The sequence below is a fragment of the Syngnathus acus genome, chromosome 20 (assembly GCF_901709675.1).
Source record: "Syngnathus acus chromosome 20, fSynAcu1.2, whole genome shotgun sequence".
Taxonomy (NCBI): domain Eukaryota; kingdom Metazoa; phylum Chordata; class Actinopteri; order Syngnathiformes; family Syngnathidae; genus Syngnathus; species Syngnathus acus.
The window spans coordinates 1,374,727-1,389,520 of NC_051104.1; the positions used below are offsets into that span (position 1 = coordinate 1,374,727).

Below are 14,794 nucleotides of genomic sequence, written 5' to 3' on the forward strand. Positions count from 1 at the left end.
GAGGGTTTAGATTCCAATTTTATTGAGTTGGTGCAAAGGTGATAACAAAACTCTGAATATCGTAGAATTGAGTTTATTGATTTTTGCACATGATTTCACATTTCTTTACTCTCCCCCCCCACCCCCCACCCGCCCCAGTAAATTGCGGCCTTTTGTTCCTATAAGCAGAATTATTGATTGAACATCAATCAACGATTCTCCTGTTAGCACCTTTTTGCTCGGCGGGAATCGAAGTAGCGACACACAAATCTTACAGGTAAACATCACCAACAAATGCAGACAAAATTTTAGTGTTTTCCCTCGGACAAACATACACAAAAAATTGTCTACGTGGACATTTATTGTTTCTTGAGATTTGTTGTTTTCTTGTCAATTATCTGGGACACTGTAACAATGTGAGTTATTGCACCCCCACAACCGGTCCTCAGTACGTCTCCTGACAGCCATTTGTAAACAACAATTGTGCCTCCTCCCGTGCATTTTTCAGATGTGTGGCGATCGAGCTAGCTCCGACTAGTCATCCTTCTCCACGATGACCTCGCCGTGGAGCACCCTCCTCCTCTGTCGCAGCATGTGGAAGAAGAGCTGAGGGAACACTGAACACGACAACAAGTCAGTGTTTGATTTTACAGCGAACCGTGATTTATTGTGTTGGATACGTCCCACGCCGATGTTATTATGGTTCATGTAATCTAATGAAATAAAAGTAAAAAAAAAAACAAAGTTAATTAAATAAATCAAAAATGCTTTACATGAGCTTTCACAACTGTGGGATGCTGCGCCGCTGTGTGAAAATGGCCAAAAGTGCAGTGTTCCGCGTGAAAGGCGAAGCATGTTGCTGCTTTTTTTGTTTTGGGTGGTATCTCTGCACGACACTTACATGGGATGTAGGATAGCATGATAACCACCAGGCAGTAGTAGTAGTCAAAGGACACGTTGTACTTATTGGGGAGCCTCATGGAGTACATGCCCGAGCGGCGCACAAAGGGCAGTGCCGAGTAGATGGTCAGCAACTCACCCGCCACGCCCAGCGGGTACAGTATGATGAACAGCGTGTATCTGCACACACACAAACATGTTAGTTTATTACACACACATAGTCAACTTTTGAGAGCTAATCAGTGGCGGATACACACAAAGTTTCCAAGAATTAGTGTCATCATAGCACAGCATGTTAGCATTTAGTGGCTAGCAGAGAAGCTATCCGAAAACCCAACACGCTCAGCATTACGGCGCTGCCACCTGGCCCATTTGATGAAGTACGGCAGGTGGTGGAGCAGGTTGAAGGTGTAGTAGGAATATCTGGTGATCTCCGTCAGGGTCCACACCACCAGAAAGAGGACCACGCTTTCTTCATTCTGTACCTGGGGTGCAGGGTGAGGCCCTGATTTCATACCTGTGCACTTGTCTGTGTGTGGGTGTGTTTTATTACCTGTCTGATGCTGCTGGTGACGAACCACACCATGAATATTCGCGAGCTCACTTGCACCCCGGTGACAATCACTGACGTCCTAACAAGACCTGGTGGCAACAGCAATTATCAAAGGCGGATATTTCAGCCGTGACCCGACATAGATTCAATTTGTCACGTACCGATGGCGCAGTGTCCCACCTGGAACACAAAGTACATAAAAATGATTAGGAAGTATTGTGTTTTCAAGATTACTTTTCAGCTCTTCCAGGGCCTTACAGCTGTGAGAAAGTGCAATATTTAAACACATATCTAATCATTTATGATGTATTACTTTTTGTACCAATGGTCAAAACAGTCTTACCTCGACTAAAGCAAAAGTCTGGAAAAACTTGAGGGTCCTGGCTATACTTCTGTAAAGGCCCTTGTGTGTGCCTTTCTGCATGTAGAAGCGTATCATCGCCATGGCCAGGACCAACCAGCTGACCACAAAAATAACATTAATTTATTGTTTATTTTGAATGATGTTAATCCATCATAGCTCAAAGAGATCTGGATGTGTTAAGATGGCATTTGTTTCTTCATATCGCAAAAGTTTTTTATACACGCAATCAAAATAGGTTTAGTTGACACTGTTGTTGAAGGTTGTGCGGATTCTATCAATTTATTTTGCTCCACTTTGGTTTGTGTAGTGTTGTACGGAAAATACTTGTCTGTCTGTTTGTTTAATTTATTCTGTTTTATCAGATAAATACAAAAATGTAACTTAAACAATACCGTTGTGTTGCTTCTGTTTGCTTTTAGAATGGGAGCCGGTCATTAGCTAGCTAATTCTGTCCTCTGCTGGTTAAAGTTATTTATTGCATCCTATTACACTATACGTTTCCATCCATTCTGCTATTTTATATTTTTTTCTACAATTGTTGCAATGTCAGGTAGAAATTTCTAATATACAGTACTACAAGTTTTATAAAATATTGAAGTGCGCCACTTTGCCATATCACAGAGCCCCGGGAGATGTTTAATTGAAGAGTCGATGCGAGTAAAAACCACGTTTTGAAAACAGCTGGCTGTGGGGGACAAAAATGAATTTACAAAACATAATAATAATAATAATTTAAAAATAATAATAATTTTATAATAATCCAATCAAATTGTTTAAATTAGGAGTGGGTCGAAAACCTTAGGTGATGATGACAGCAATTTTAAAAAACATAATTATTTATACAGGACGTATTTCCAGAATGTAAAGGGTCGCACACGCCTGTTAATGTGAGTTTAAAAAAATAAAATCAAAAAGTGCCCATTGAGCATTTCCAGCGTCGCTCCAGTGTCGCCGGTCTAAACTTATACCAGCAGGCAGCCCCCGCGGCCCTTCACACTTCACACCCTCGGCTCGGCCCTATTTGGACACGCAGCGACGCTCCATTCATTCCAGCGGCACGCCGCACACGTACCCGGCCGTCATGGCGATGTTGTAGAAGGCGAGCCATGCAGTGGCCACGGTGCCTTTGCCGCGTTTCTTGTTGTTGTTTTCCTTCTCGTCCGACGCCGCGCCGCCGTCGTCCTCGCTGGACGCCATGCTGGTGCCCAGGCTGGGGTGGGGTGGTGTCGCGGGGCGGGTGACGGTAAGGGGGGTCCGGGAAGTTAGGTGACAGCTGGAGGGAGGGGGGGCGGCTCACGAAGAGGGACGGTGGGTTGCGCGACAAGCAAGTTTGCTGCCACCTGGTGGAAAAGTAAGAAATAATTACTGTATTGGCCCGAATATAAAACGACCCTGATTATAAGACGGCCCCCTCTTTTTCAAGACTCAGGTTTGAAAAAAGGCTTTTTGAACACCAAATAAAACTTTTGTACAGAAAATGATTACATCTGAAACAAATGATTATAACAATATATTCGAGAGAAAAAGCATGTTATTTTGCCTCATTCAAATCATGCAAACTGTCTATCACATCTTAATATCTGAACATTTGAATATGTAAACTAAAGTGCAATCACTCTTGTAAATGAATGGCTTCTGGTTTTTGAAATGTAAATAAACCAATCTACTGTGATAAAACAACAAAATTGCAATAACTGCATTAACCATCAAAGTGAAGTCTAACTGTAACTGTAGTCTTGAAACAAATCTGAATAAGGAAAAACATTGCAATAAAATAATGCAAACTGCTACCGCTATTGTTGGGGAGCCTGAGGACTGTATAGGGGGTTGGCTCGGATGGTTATGCTCTTTTCGCCCCCTGGTGTCGGTCAGAACACAGGAGGGAAGACGTGGTTCAGTTTTGATTGCTTTACTGAATTATTGGCAAAAAAGTAACAGGCACTGTGGCTCATATTGGGCATACGGGCAAACTGGCAAACGGGTATAGGCACGTTTGGTCGTAAGGATGTGAGAGCAGGTGTGTGTAGTGTATATGGGTGAGTCTTTGGGTGTGTGAATGTGATTCTTGTGTGTGTGATTATTGTATGTGGTGTGTGTGTGTGTGTGGTGTGTGTGTATGTGTATGGTTCTGCAACAGACAGAAATACAGCACGCAAGTCAACGCTCAACTTGTGACGTCACACAACACTAGTAGACGGCACACATTACATAACTAACTGCGCGTAGCTGTTCCGCTATACTAAATAACCATAAATGAAATACACTCGGCAACACACCAAACATAATTAATAATTAAGTCATCGAGACAACAAAATACATTTGCTGGCGATCCTTAGTCACCGTGCCGCTGCGTAACGGCTGTAGTCATGCGTGTACGCTGCTCGTACCATGCGAGGCAAACTTAAAGGAGCGCGCCGGAGCTGTCAATTAAACGGCGCCCACACGAAGCAAACCGCGATCGGACAAACGGCACAACAATGGACAGTAGTAACAATGAAATGTATATACTCACTTTGTGTCAAAGACGCACACGATCACAGCAACATACTCAGTCGATACCAGCAAACTTACTGCTGCGCACAAGTGAATGGGTATAATGTCTAGACCCCGAATGTAAGACGACCCCCACTTTTTCAGTCTTATTTCAATGCAAAAAACATCGTCTTATATTCGGGCCAATACGGTACTTTGAACACACTCCACACACCACGGGATAATCACTTAGGTCACAGGGGTGTCAAACTCAATTTTTATTGCGGGCCGCATTGTAGCTTCTTTCGGAGGGCCATTATGACTGTCTACCCAAATAAATGTATGAGCACCTCATATTATATCCAGTAAAAGTTACAAAACAAACTGACAAATAACTCGTTTTCAAATCAGACGAGTAAAAACTGGTCAAATATTTAAAAAAAAAAATTATTATAAGTGAAGACAATTTGTAATTCTAGTAAAGACACGAATTTGATGCACAATTTGTCTTCGCGGGCCACATAAAATGATGTGGCGGACCGTATCTGGCCCCCGGGCCTTGAGTTTGACACCTGTGACTTAGGATCATCTTTTCAAAACACTTGACATTTAGCTTGGCAGAAAATTCTCTATTCTCTCTATCCGGCCTGATTATCGGCATGTTTGGACCCCACAACTGCTAATAGATAGTCCACATCCTTGTCAAGCTTTGTTTACCAGGCACACAATGATGATTGTGGCGTAAGCAGTTTCAGGCCTGCACTGTGTGGAACATGCTAGTGGCGGGGCAGGGTGGACAATGGTGGGCACCGGTCACCGCCCCCCCCCTACGTCTCCCACCCCGGTGTCCTCACAGCATGGGCTCGGGCCGAACGCTGAAGTTGGCGGTGTGCGAGGCGCTGCAGTTCGCCGGCTTGTGCGTGCCGCTCTTCGTGGTCATGCAGCGCTTCGCCGCCATCGTGGCCGAGATTCAAGGAGGGGGCGCCTCCGGCGGAGCCTACTGGCTCATCGTGGCCTCCTTGGTGGCCTACGTCACGTCCGTTGCCCTCCTCATCTGGGTGCCCCTCAAGTATTTGGTGTTTGCCAAGAAGAGGTTCCTGATTGGGAGAAAGAAGTGGTGAGCGGTGCCGTGATGGAAAGAAACTGTTTTTTGTCTTGCTGTCCTCACTAATGTGTGTTTCTATCCAGGAGGCCCGTGGCCCTCGTGTTTGTGATCCTCTCCACAATGCCCTGCTTTGCTTTCCTGATCGCAAGCTCTGAGGTACCACAAATGTTCATTTTCTATTGAGCTTGGGAAAAAAAAATGTTATTCATTTTATTGACATACAAGGTGATGACTTGTGAGAAGAAAGTCCCTAGGGAGTCATATGTGAGGACAAGGAGGCGCTGATAAGCAGCTGGGGTCCTCTTCCTGTCCTTCTTGTCACATCATGTGTCCACCAGGCACATTTTCACTTCCTGGTTGGACCGTGGCCCAGAACTCACTTTGCTGCTTGGCCCCAAACGGACCTTTTGCTCCTTGGTTTATCGGATGTTAAAAAAAAAATGCTGCATGGATTCCTGCTTGCTGGACTTTGTTCTCAAGTTCTGACTCAGGCTAATGTCAAGAGCTGAACAGCAACACACTGGTGTGCGAGTCACAAGGATATGAAAAAAATTACAAGCGGTACTCAGTTTATAAAAATGATGACATGACTTTTCGAGGTGTCAAGTAGTTTTCATGTGGTACACGAAGGCATTGAATTGTAATAGAATATTAGTATGTAATCTGTCTTCCTTTTTGTCTGCATAACTCTATTGCTGCCTGGTGGCCAAAAAGGACTCATCAGAAGGAGCAGCAGTGTACCTTTGTTTATTTATTTTAATTGTAGATCCAGATCCGCAACAATTTGCATCACGACACGTTTGGCGAGCTGCCCGTGTCGCTCATCCTTTTCTCCCTCATCTGCATGGATGTGGTGGAACGGATACGGCACTGCAGGCTTACGGGACAAGGTGAGCTTACGTCTCGCTGGCTCACTCATGGAAACGTTTCATTTGTTGGGCCCTAATTTTGTGTAAATAAATTCCAGTTCTTATATTAAGCATTTAGCGCCATGATACAGTGTGACAGTTGTTCTGGTTGTGTCTTCAGATAATGTGGCAAGAGATGCTGACATCCCCTCCTCGGTGTTGACTCATGTAGAACAGGTCACACCCATCACTCCGACCGTTCCGGGATCCGGAATGCCGGGTCCCGGAACAGCCGGTCCCCACCCGCAAGTCACAGGACCCACCGTGGCACCGGCGGGCACGCCAGGCCAGCGTGGGGGCGACCGAACCCGCAACGGCTCCCGCTTTAGTCCGGAACCCAACGGCCCCATCATGGGAATACCCGGGAATGGCGGGCGAGGGTTGGATGCCTCTGAATCCGGGTCCCGTGCGGCGCATGCCCGCGCGGGTCCGCTGGGCTTCCTGTGCGCCAGTGACGCCCGCGCCGACGTGTTTGTGGACGGCTTCATGTTCTGGTTGGACACGGCGGAGATGACCCGGGCGGCGAGCCACCCGCTGGTGTGCTATTCGGGCTGGGTGTGCCCCATTTACGTTTTCTGCTGCCTGTCTTGTCTGCGGGTGGCTGTCGCCCCTCGCGACCCGCTGCTGTCCCCGCTGGGCGTCGCCCTCCAGGACATGCCCTTCCTGTTCCTGCGAGTTGGCTTGCTGGCCTTCTTCGGTTTGGTCACGCCGCTCCTCTACCTGCTCAAGAATCTGCTGGTATGTCTGGCCTTCATCTACTTCAACTTCATGACCAAGCTCCGGATCTTCAACACACAAAGGATGTACCTGTGAATTTCACACGTTTTGGAATGTCACGTAGGTCCACAACAACACAACACGCATCAGTCAAGGTTACTATAGTTCACAAAATAACTACAATGAACAAACAATGCGAAAAATTGCTAGTTAATTCATGCTAACTTGCACTCAGTAGCCGTTTAGACGGCATATTCATTTGACTGCATCAATGGGTGCTGCTGTTTTGGTTAGCAACTGACTTCAAATGGGCTCAGCATCTATGCAATGTAAACAATTACAATGACTGTAAAGCTATTTTTGGAAAAGAAAGGTTGTCAGTGTATAGTACTCGAGGGAGACGTTTATTTGCGGATTTCTTTATCCAATTTCTAATAAATATTTATTACTCCCAAAAAAAATCTCAACAGGACTTTGTTTTCATTCAACCAACATTTGTAACTTCATTGCCAGCATTTGAGGGCACTTCCCCACTAGGAAGCAGGATTTCCCCCTGTGCACTTTTTCTCTTCATTTGTGTCATCTTTGGAAACTGCACAGATCTCCTTAGGGGGTACTGTTTTTTTTTTTTCACATTCTTCGCAGTTTGTCACATCAGCATTTTACTCACATTCCTTGCCATCACATTGACTATCTTGGGCTTGATTGTGATGCGAGTGCAATTGACCTACTTTCCAGTTAACACTATACCCAAATATTAAATATTAACTTTTTTTTTTTAACTACATAAACAATTTAGTTAGTTTATCTTTGTTTATTTTGTCTCCAGAATTTTCACAAAATAAGGGATTTTAAAAAGTGATCCTGGGGGTGGGAGGGCACCTTGACCCACCAACTGTTCTGTGGACCATAGAAACAAAGCAGGTGATAATGAGATTTAAGATTTATTCAAGAGCTGACTCCCGGACCATTAATCACTTACTGGGTCAATTTGACCCCCTGATTATTATTATTGAGTTGAGTTTGGCTATCAAAAGCAGACATGGCTCTTTAATAATATCCAAGTGTCAGTTTTCTTGCCTCTAGTAGTGCTTCCTACCGCCTGCTCAGCCCCTCTCTCTGAGCGCCATGTGACAGGATGTCCAAGGAAGAGGAGTCGTGGCGAAGGCATCTGCTCAGCTCGCCACTTTGCCACTGGACGCCCTGCTGACATCCAACACCATCATGTGGCCTCGCCTCGCCGCACTGCTGCTCTGCCTCTTGGGTGCCGTGGCGGCTAATGTCGGTATGTCTTGTCGGGAGTACAAATACTTGAGGGCACTCAAGTCGATTTTTCTTGATTGTGGCGACAGAAATGTTCTAGTAGCAGAAACAAATATGACTAGTAAGGGTCTATTGTGAGTTTGTACTCTGTGCTTTAGACAGCAGCTCCTTCCTAATCTTCAACCAGGACCACGACAAGTGCGTGAAGGTCGTCCATGCCTCGTCCATCACGCTGTCCAGGTGCGAGCCCCGCGCCAAGGACCAGCAGTTCCGCTGGGCCTCGGCGGACCGCCTGCTGAGCCTGTCGCTCAACCTGTGCCTGGGCGCTGTGGAGCTCAAGGACTGGGTCAAGGTCTTGCTGTTCGAATGCGACGAGGCCAGCGAGCTGCAGCACTGGCAGTGCAAAAACGAAACCCTGTTTGGACTGCGGGACCGAGACCTGCACCTCAACTGGGGGAACCGCAACGAGAAGAATTTAATGATCTACAAGGGCTCGGGTCTTTGGAGCCGATGGAAGATCTACGGGACGCACTTGGACTTGTGCGCTAAGGGCTATCAAGGTAGGCGCTGGGTGAACCATGAAATGTTTCAAACTACCTCACCGATCTGTAAAACAAAATCAAAATGGCACGTTTCCATTTCCATTAATGGTGTGTTTACACAGGTAACATATGACTTCCTGTTTTATGCTTCAATTCTAAAAGACAAGGCAAAAAACTTCTGGATCCGAATTGAACACAACTGGAGCAGAAACACACGCAGACAGACAGTACTCCCAGTCAAATATTCTTTATCATCTACAAAGAATGTCTAACACTGTATGTGTTGGACTCGCAGAAATGTTCACCATCGGGGGCAACTCCTTCAGCGCCCCGTGTGTGTTCCCCTTCAAATTTGGTGGACAGTGGTACTCGGAGTGCACCAAGGCGGGCCGCACCGATGGGGAGCTATGGTGCGCCACCAAGGCCGACTACAACATCGAGAAGAAGTTCGGCTTCTGTCCCACCAGAAGTACGCGCAAAACATCAAATAATACAGTACCACAAAAAGTCCGGACGCGACTCTTTCTGTGTCGTTTTCTGCCTTGAAAGAGGTCAGCGCTAACAATTGAGGTTTATGACCCCCTTGACAGAACAACATACATTCCCGTCCTGACTTGTCAGCAGTCTTTGTTTTCCTCTTCCCTCAGTCCTCTCCTCCCCTCCGCAACGTTTGCAAAATGACTGCAAATCAGCGCATGTGGATTTTTGCCCTCCTGTTTTTTTCATTTGTAATTGCAGCATCGTCCGGCTGGGACACGGACCCGGTGACGGGGGTCCAATACCAGCGCATCGCTCAGGCCGTGCTGAATTGGCACCAGGCCCGCAAGAGCTGTCTACAGCAGGGAGCGGATCTCCTCAGCATCGTGGAGCTCCACGAGCAGTCCTACATTTCAGGTAGCACCAAAATTCCTGATATGGACTTGGACGTACGCTGACCAGCTTATTGACTCCACACAGGACTGACCAACAAGTGGGGAAACGCCCTGTGGATCGGACTCAACAGTTTGGACTACAAGGCGGGATGGCAGTGGAGCAACGGGAACCCCTTCCGATATTTAAACTGGGCACCAGGTCATTCTAGATTTGTCATTCCAGAAGTGGCAAGAGACATTTTGAACCAGTAGTTCAAATTGAATTGAAAATTTGTCTGGTGTTAGCGTTAGCATTTTGTAATTGTACAAATGTGTAACTGGGTGTTTGCCATCAGGTCATCCGTCATCCGATCCCGGGATGAACTGCGCCACGCTAAATGCCGGCAAGGCCTTCAAATGGGAGACCAGCACCTGCACCAAGAAGCTGGGATACATTTGCCGCAAAGGCAACTCCACCAGTCTTCCTCCACCGCCCAGTAAGAGCATTTCAACTTGACTACGCAACAGGAAATTTGATCGATGATAATCTTCTGGATGCAGTCCACCAGCCCAGCTTCTGCCCCAACCACTGGGTCCCTTATGGTGGCAATTGTTACTTCATTGAGAGGAGCAAGAAAATGTGGAAGGATGCTTTGACTGCCTGCCGCAGGGATGACGCCGATCTGGCCAGCATTCACAACATCGAAGAGCAGAGCTTCATCATCGCCCAGTCGGGATATCGTAAGCGGTCCCGGCGTCGTCGTTCTTAAACGAGACCAAATCATTCAAAAGCACACAAAAAACATTTTTTCAGTGGTAACGGATATTCTGTGGATCGGTCTGAACGACCAGAGGAGGCAGATGTTGTTCGAGTGGTCCGACCGATCGCAGGTCACCTTCACCCAGTGGTTAATGGACGAGCCCACCCATGGCACCAACCACCAGGAGGACTGCGTACTCATTCGGGGAGACGTGAGCAAAAAGCGTTTGTTTTTGGAATGCATTTTTTTGAAAAAACAATTCAAATGGTGCCTTTGTCTTTTTAGAGCGGCAGGTGGGCCGACCAAATGTGCGAGAAGGCGTACGGATACATCTGTAAGAAGAAAGCCTCTTCCACAGCGGCTGAAGGAACCCACCAGGAAAGCAACCCGGGTTGCGCGCTTGTGAGGGACCCGCCTAAATCTCAAATGCTTTTTTTTTTTTTCAGCAAAATTCACAACATTGTTGATATTTGTAGGGTTCGCTCAGGTACCACTCGTATTGTTACACCATCGGAGCTGAGAAGAAAACATTTGAGGAGGCCACGCGGGCGTGCGCACAGGATGCCGGGAACCTCGTCGATGTGGCCGACAGGTACGATTGCGCGCCGCTTTGTCATGGAGCGCTTCACTGACCTCATTTCTTTCTCCCAAAGGTACGAGAATGCTTTCCTGACCAGCTTGGTTGGCCTGAGGCCTGAGAAGTACTTCTGGATAGGGCTCTCCAAAAAAGAAGAAACGCACACGTTCACTTGGACCAGCCAGAGGAAAATCTCCTTCACGTATTTCAATGTGGACATTCCGGGTATGCTACTCCAATTGTGATTTTTATTGCCAAGTTACTCTCAAGTCAAGAAAGAAAACAAAACCATCCATCCATCCATCCATCCATCCATCCATCCATCCATCCATCCATCCATCCATCCATCCATCCATCCATCCATCCATCCATCCATCCATCCATCCATCCATCCATCCATCCATCCATCCATCCATCCATCCATCCATCTTCTTCCGCTTATCCGGGGTCGGGTCGCGGTGGCAGCAGCTTCAGGAGGGACTCCCAGACTTCCCTCTCCCCAGCCACTTCATCTAGCTCATCCCGAGGGATCCCAAGGCGTTCCCAGGCCAGCCGAGAGACATAGTCTCTCCAGCGCGTCCTGGGTCGTCCCCGGGGTCTCCTACCGGTGGGACATGCCCGGAACACCTCCCCAGGGAGGCGTCCAGGAGGCATCCTGATGAGATGCCCGAGCCACCTCATCTGGCTCCTCTCAACGTGGAGGAGTAGCGACTCTACTCCGAGTCTCTCCCGGATGACCGAACTTCTCACCCTATCTCTAAGGGAGAGCCCGGACATCCTGCGGAGAAAACTCATTTCGGCCGCTTGTATCCGGGATCTCGTTCTTTCGGTCACGACCCATAGCTCGTGACCATAGGTGAGGGTAGGAGCGTAAATCTACCGGTAAATTGAGAGCTTGTTGTGGACTGGTTGGGCGAACTCCCATGCACCCTCGAGGATCCTGTTGAGGGTGAAGAGCTGGTCCACTGTTCCACGGCCAGGACGAAAGCCACACTGTTCCTCCTGAATCCGAGGTTCGACCTCCCGACGGACCCTCCTCTCCAGCACCCCTGAATAGACCTTACCAGGGAGGCTGAGGAGTGTAATTCCATTATGTTTTTTGTTTTTTTGGAAAATGTGATTTCAAAAGTGCCAATTTTAAATGATATAAAAATGCATTGAAGTTCAAAGTTAGAAATAGTTTTGTCTCTTAATAATAAATACTATCGTTTCCTCTTTATTCCTCAACTAACCTTTGACCTGAACCACGCGATTCTGAACCGCAGACCGCGAAGCGGGCTGTGTGGCCTTGGCGACGGGGACGTCAGCCGGCCTGTGGGACGTGGTCAGCTGCGGCAGCAAGGAGAAGTACATCTGCAAGAAAGTTGCTGAGGGCGTCCAGGTGACCACCGCGCCGCCTGTTACGCCCGCCTTCAACTGCGCCTCTGGGTGGGTGCCTGTGGCAAACAGGAACGTCTGCTTCAAGGTGAGAGACCCCCCCAAGTCAGAATGAAATAAAATCTAACTAAAATTTAAAATTTAAAATTTAAAATTTAAAATTTAAAATTTAAAATTTAAAATTTAAAATTTAAAATTTAAAATTTAAAATATGAATTAAAAACTCTGGCGGTTTGCAGCTGTACAAAAAGAGCAAGGATGAGAAGAAGACTTGGCACGAAGCAAAGGACTTCTGCAGGACCATTGATGGAGACTTGATGAGCATCCACGGAGCTCAGGACCTCAGCAATGCGCAGTATGTACACACACGCACACACTGGGTCAAATTAGCGTGTATGTTAAGAAGTTGTACTGCCGTCAAGGTTTCACTCATCGGACGCAGCCTGGATCGGACTCAGCCTACTCGGCACCAACGAAGGTTTCGTCTGGAGCGACGGATCGCCCGTGGGTACCTGTTTTTATCACAGCCAGCATTCATCGTGATGATTAAAACTCCTTGTCCTCCTCCCACGACTATGTAGTACGGCTTTGAGAATTGGGGCTATGGGGAACCCAACAATTACAACGACGCCGAGCACTGTACGGAAGTTCAAATCAGCTACAGACGACACTGGAATGACCGACACTGCGAGGTCTACAATGACTGGATCTGCCAGATACGCAAAGGTAACCAACACACAGACACACACATGCACGCACACACACACACACACACACACACACACACACACACACACACACACACGCACACACACACACACACACACACAACACATTGATTCAGTGCTGTTCTATTTACAGGAGTGACTCCCAAACCCGAACCCGTCGTCGTCATGCCAGGTAAGACATAAACGTAAATTTGGAATGTAAACAAACAAGTGGCGTTTCAAATATGTGCTCTGCTGATTCTGCAGTGTTCAACATCACCGAGGACGGCTGGCTGGTCTACAACGACTCGCAGTACTTCATCAACATGGACGAGCAGCCCATGGAGGCCGCGCGGGCCTTCTGCAAAAAGAACTTCGCCGAACTGGCCGTCATCACGGGGGACAGCGAGAGAAGGTTCCTGTGGAAACAGATCCTCAGGGGCTCCGAGAATCAGTACTACATCGGGCTCATTGTCAATCTGGACCACTCCTTTAGGTAACTCAAAATGCACGTTAGACCAAAATCACATACAGGAAAAAATAATGAATAATTAATACATTTGTAAAAATCATAACCTCACAAAAATTTCTAACCCCACCACCACAATAATTTTTTAATATATTGAAGAAAATGTGTGTTTTCCTCCAGCTGGTTGGATGAAACGCCAGTGACGTACACAGCGTGGGAACAAAACGAGCCCAACTTTGCCAACAATGACGAAAACTGTGTGACCATATACAAGAGCATGGGTAAACTCATCGTATCAATTAGACCAGCACCTAAAGGAAGATTAAAAAAACAATAAATATATATATTTTCTTATAAATGCTAAATATCATTATCTATTTTAAAAAAGGACCTCAAATTGTCCGTAACAATTTTGTAAACGTGCAGTACCGGGTGTGTGTGTGTGTCCCGAAGGCTTCTGGAACGACATCAACTGCGGCCTCGAGCTGCCGTCCATCTGCAAAAGAAGCAGCATGTTCGTCAACGCTACCGCCATGCCCACGGCCGAGCCCAAGGGAGGCTGCGCGCCCGAGTGGCTGCCATTCCAAGGCAAGGTAAGCGCTAGGAGGAGGAATTCTTCCAACTTTATTACACTCACATGCAAAAGCTCTCATTGGTGATTTATTTCTTTGGTCATCTTGACTTCTTATCTGGTTTTCACAGTGCTATAAGTTTGTGGGCGCCGACAGAAAGTCATGGCAGGACGCCAGGGAGGACTGCAAAAACCAGGGAGGGAATCTGGTGTCTGTCATCAGCGAGAAGGAGCAAGGTACGCCGGGTCCTCGCTTTTATTTGCGGTTCACTACTCAACCCCCAAAAACCACTAATCCCCAAATGTTCCTTTTCAAGCCTTCCTGACCACACAGATGTCGAGGTACAGGGAGGACCTGTGGCTCGGCATGAACGATGTCAACTGGGAGATGCACTTTGTGTGGACGGACGGCCGAGGCGTGTTGTACACCAACTGGGCCAAAGGGCATCCTACGTCCACGCCGGACGGACGCTACTCCATAGTGGACAAGGTCTATATTTTGCTCTCCCCTTTTTTTTTTCAGAGGATAAAGAATATATGCCTGTAATAATAATGATAATAATAATAATTATTATTATTATTATTACTATTATTATTATTGCATTAGCTGTCTTCGTGTGTTGCTCCACCGTCCGTATTCAGTTGGTCATACTGCCAATGCTAACCGTTAGCACGTCA

General features: G+C 47.0%; 3 protein-coding genes and 1 long non-coding RNA gene across 4 annotated transcripts in view; 2 read left to right on the forward strand and 2 right to left on the reverse strand.

Moving 5' to 3' along the window:
- Positions 1-14,794, reverse strand: part of LOC119139562 — a 23,729-nt gene continuing 8,935 nt past the window's right edge. Inside the window, exon 3 of the long non-coding RNA XR_005101369.1 lies at positions 1-503. This is a non-coding gene — a long non-coding RNA (uncharacterized LOC119139562). The remainder of the gene's footprint in view (positions 504-14,794) is intronic.
- On the reverse strand, positions 60-3,024 carry hacd1 (3-hydroxyacyl-CoA dehydratase 1). Its single transcript, XM_037280352.1, has 7 exons — positions 2,869-3,024; positions 1,776-1,893; positions 1,594-1,612; positions 1,433-1,521; positions 1,243-1,364; positions 881-1,059; positions 60-596 (listed from the first exon to the last, which is right to left on the reverse strand). The coding sequence occupies exons 1-7, from the start codon at positions 2,991-2,993 to the stop codon at positions 514-516; spliced, it is 735 nt and encodes a 244-aa protein (XP_037136247.1). The 5' UTR covers positions 2,994-3,024; the 3' UTR covers positions 60-513.
- LOC119139519 (transmembrane protein 236-like) lies at positions 5,126-7,459 on the forward strand. The gene is made up of 4 exons (XM_037280312.1): positions 5,126-5,385; positions 5,457-5,529; positions 6,140-6,263; positions 6,403-7,459. The coding sequence occupies exons 1-4, from the start codon at positions 5,126-5,128 to the stop codon at positions 7,092-7,094; spliced, it is 1,149 nt and encodes a 382-aa protein (XP_037136207.1). The 3' UTR covers positions 7,095-7,459.
- mrc1a (mannose receptor, C type 1a) overlaps positions 8,158-14,794 on the forward strand; it is an 8,927-nt gene continuing 2,290 nt past the window's right edge. The window contains exons 1-21 of the mRNA XM_037280177.1: positions 8,158-8,283; positions 8,420-8,821; positions 9,099-9,272; positions 9,542-9,697; positions 9,761-9,874; positions 10,011-10,151; positions 10,216-10,395; positions 10,469-10,626; positions 10,701-10,817; positions 10,892-11,007; positions 11,069-11,217; positions 12,258-12,457; positions 12,609-12,724; positions 12,792-12,873; positions 12,951-13,095; positions 13,231-13,269; positions 13,344-13,572; positions 13,726-13,826; positions 13,999-14,138; positions 14,248-14,353; positions 14,434-14,606. Coding sequence (XP_037136072.1) covers positions 8,223-8,283; positions 8,420-8,821; positions 9,099-9,272; positions 9,542-9,697; positions 9,761-9,874; positions 10,011-10,151; positions 10,216-10,395; positions 10,469-10,626; positions 10,701-10,817; positions 10,892-11,007; positions 11,069-11,217; positions 12,258-12,457; positions 12,609-12,724; positions 12,792-12,873; positions 12,951-13,095; positions 13,231-13,269; positions 13,344-13,572; positions 13,726-13,826; positions 13,999-14,138; positions 14,248-14,353; positions 14,434-14,606 — 3,099 coding nt within the window. The 5' untranslated portion in view covers positions 8,158-8,222. The remainder of the gene's footprint in view (positions 8,284-8,419; positions 8,822-9,098; positions 9,273-9,541; positions 9,698-9,760; positions 9,875-10,010; positions 10,152-10,215; positions 10,396-10,468; positions 10,627-10,700; positions 10,818-10,891; positions 11,008-11,068; positions 11,218-12,257; positions 12,458-12,608; positions 12,725-12,791; positions 12,874-12,950; positions 13,096-13,230; positions 13,270-13,343; positions 13,573-13,725; positions 13,827-13,998; positions 14,139-14,247; positions 14,354-14,433; positions 14,607-14,794) is intronic.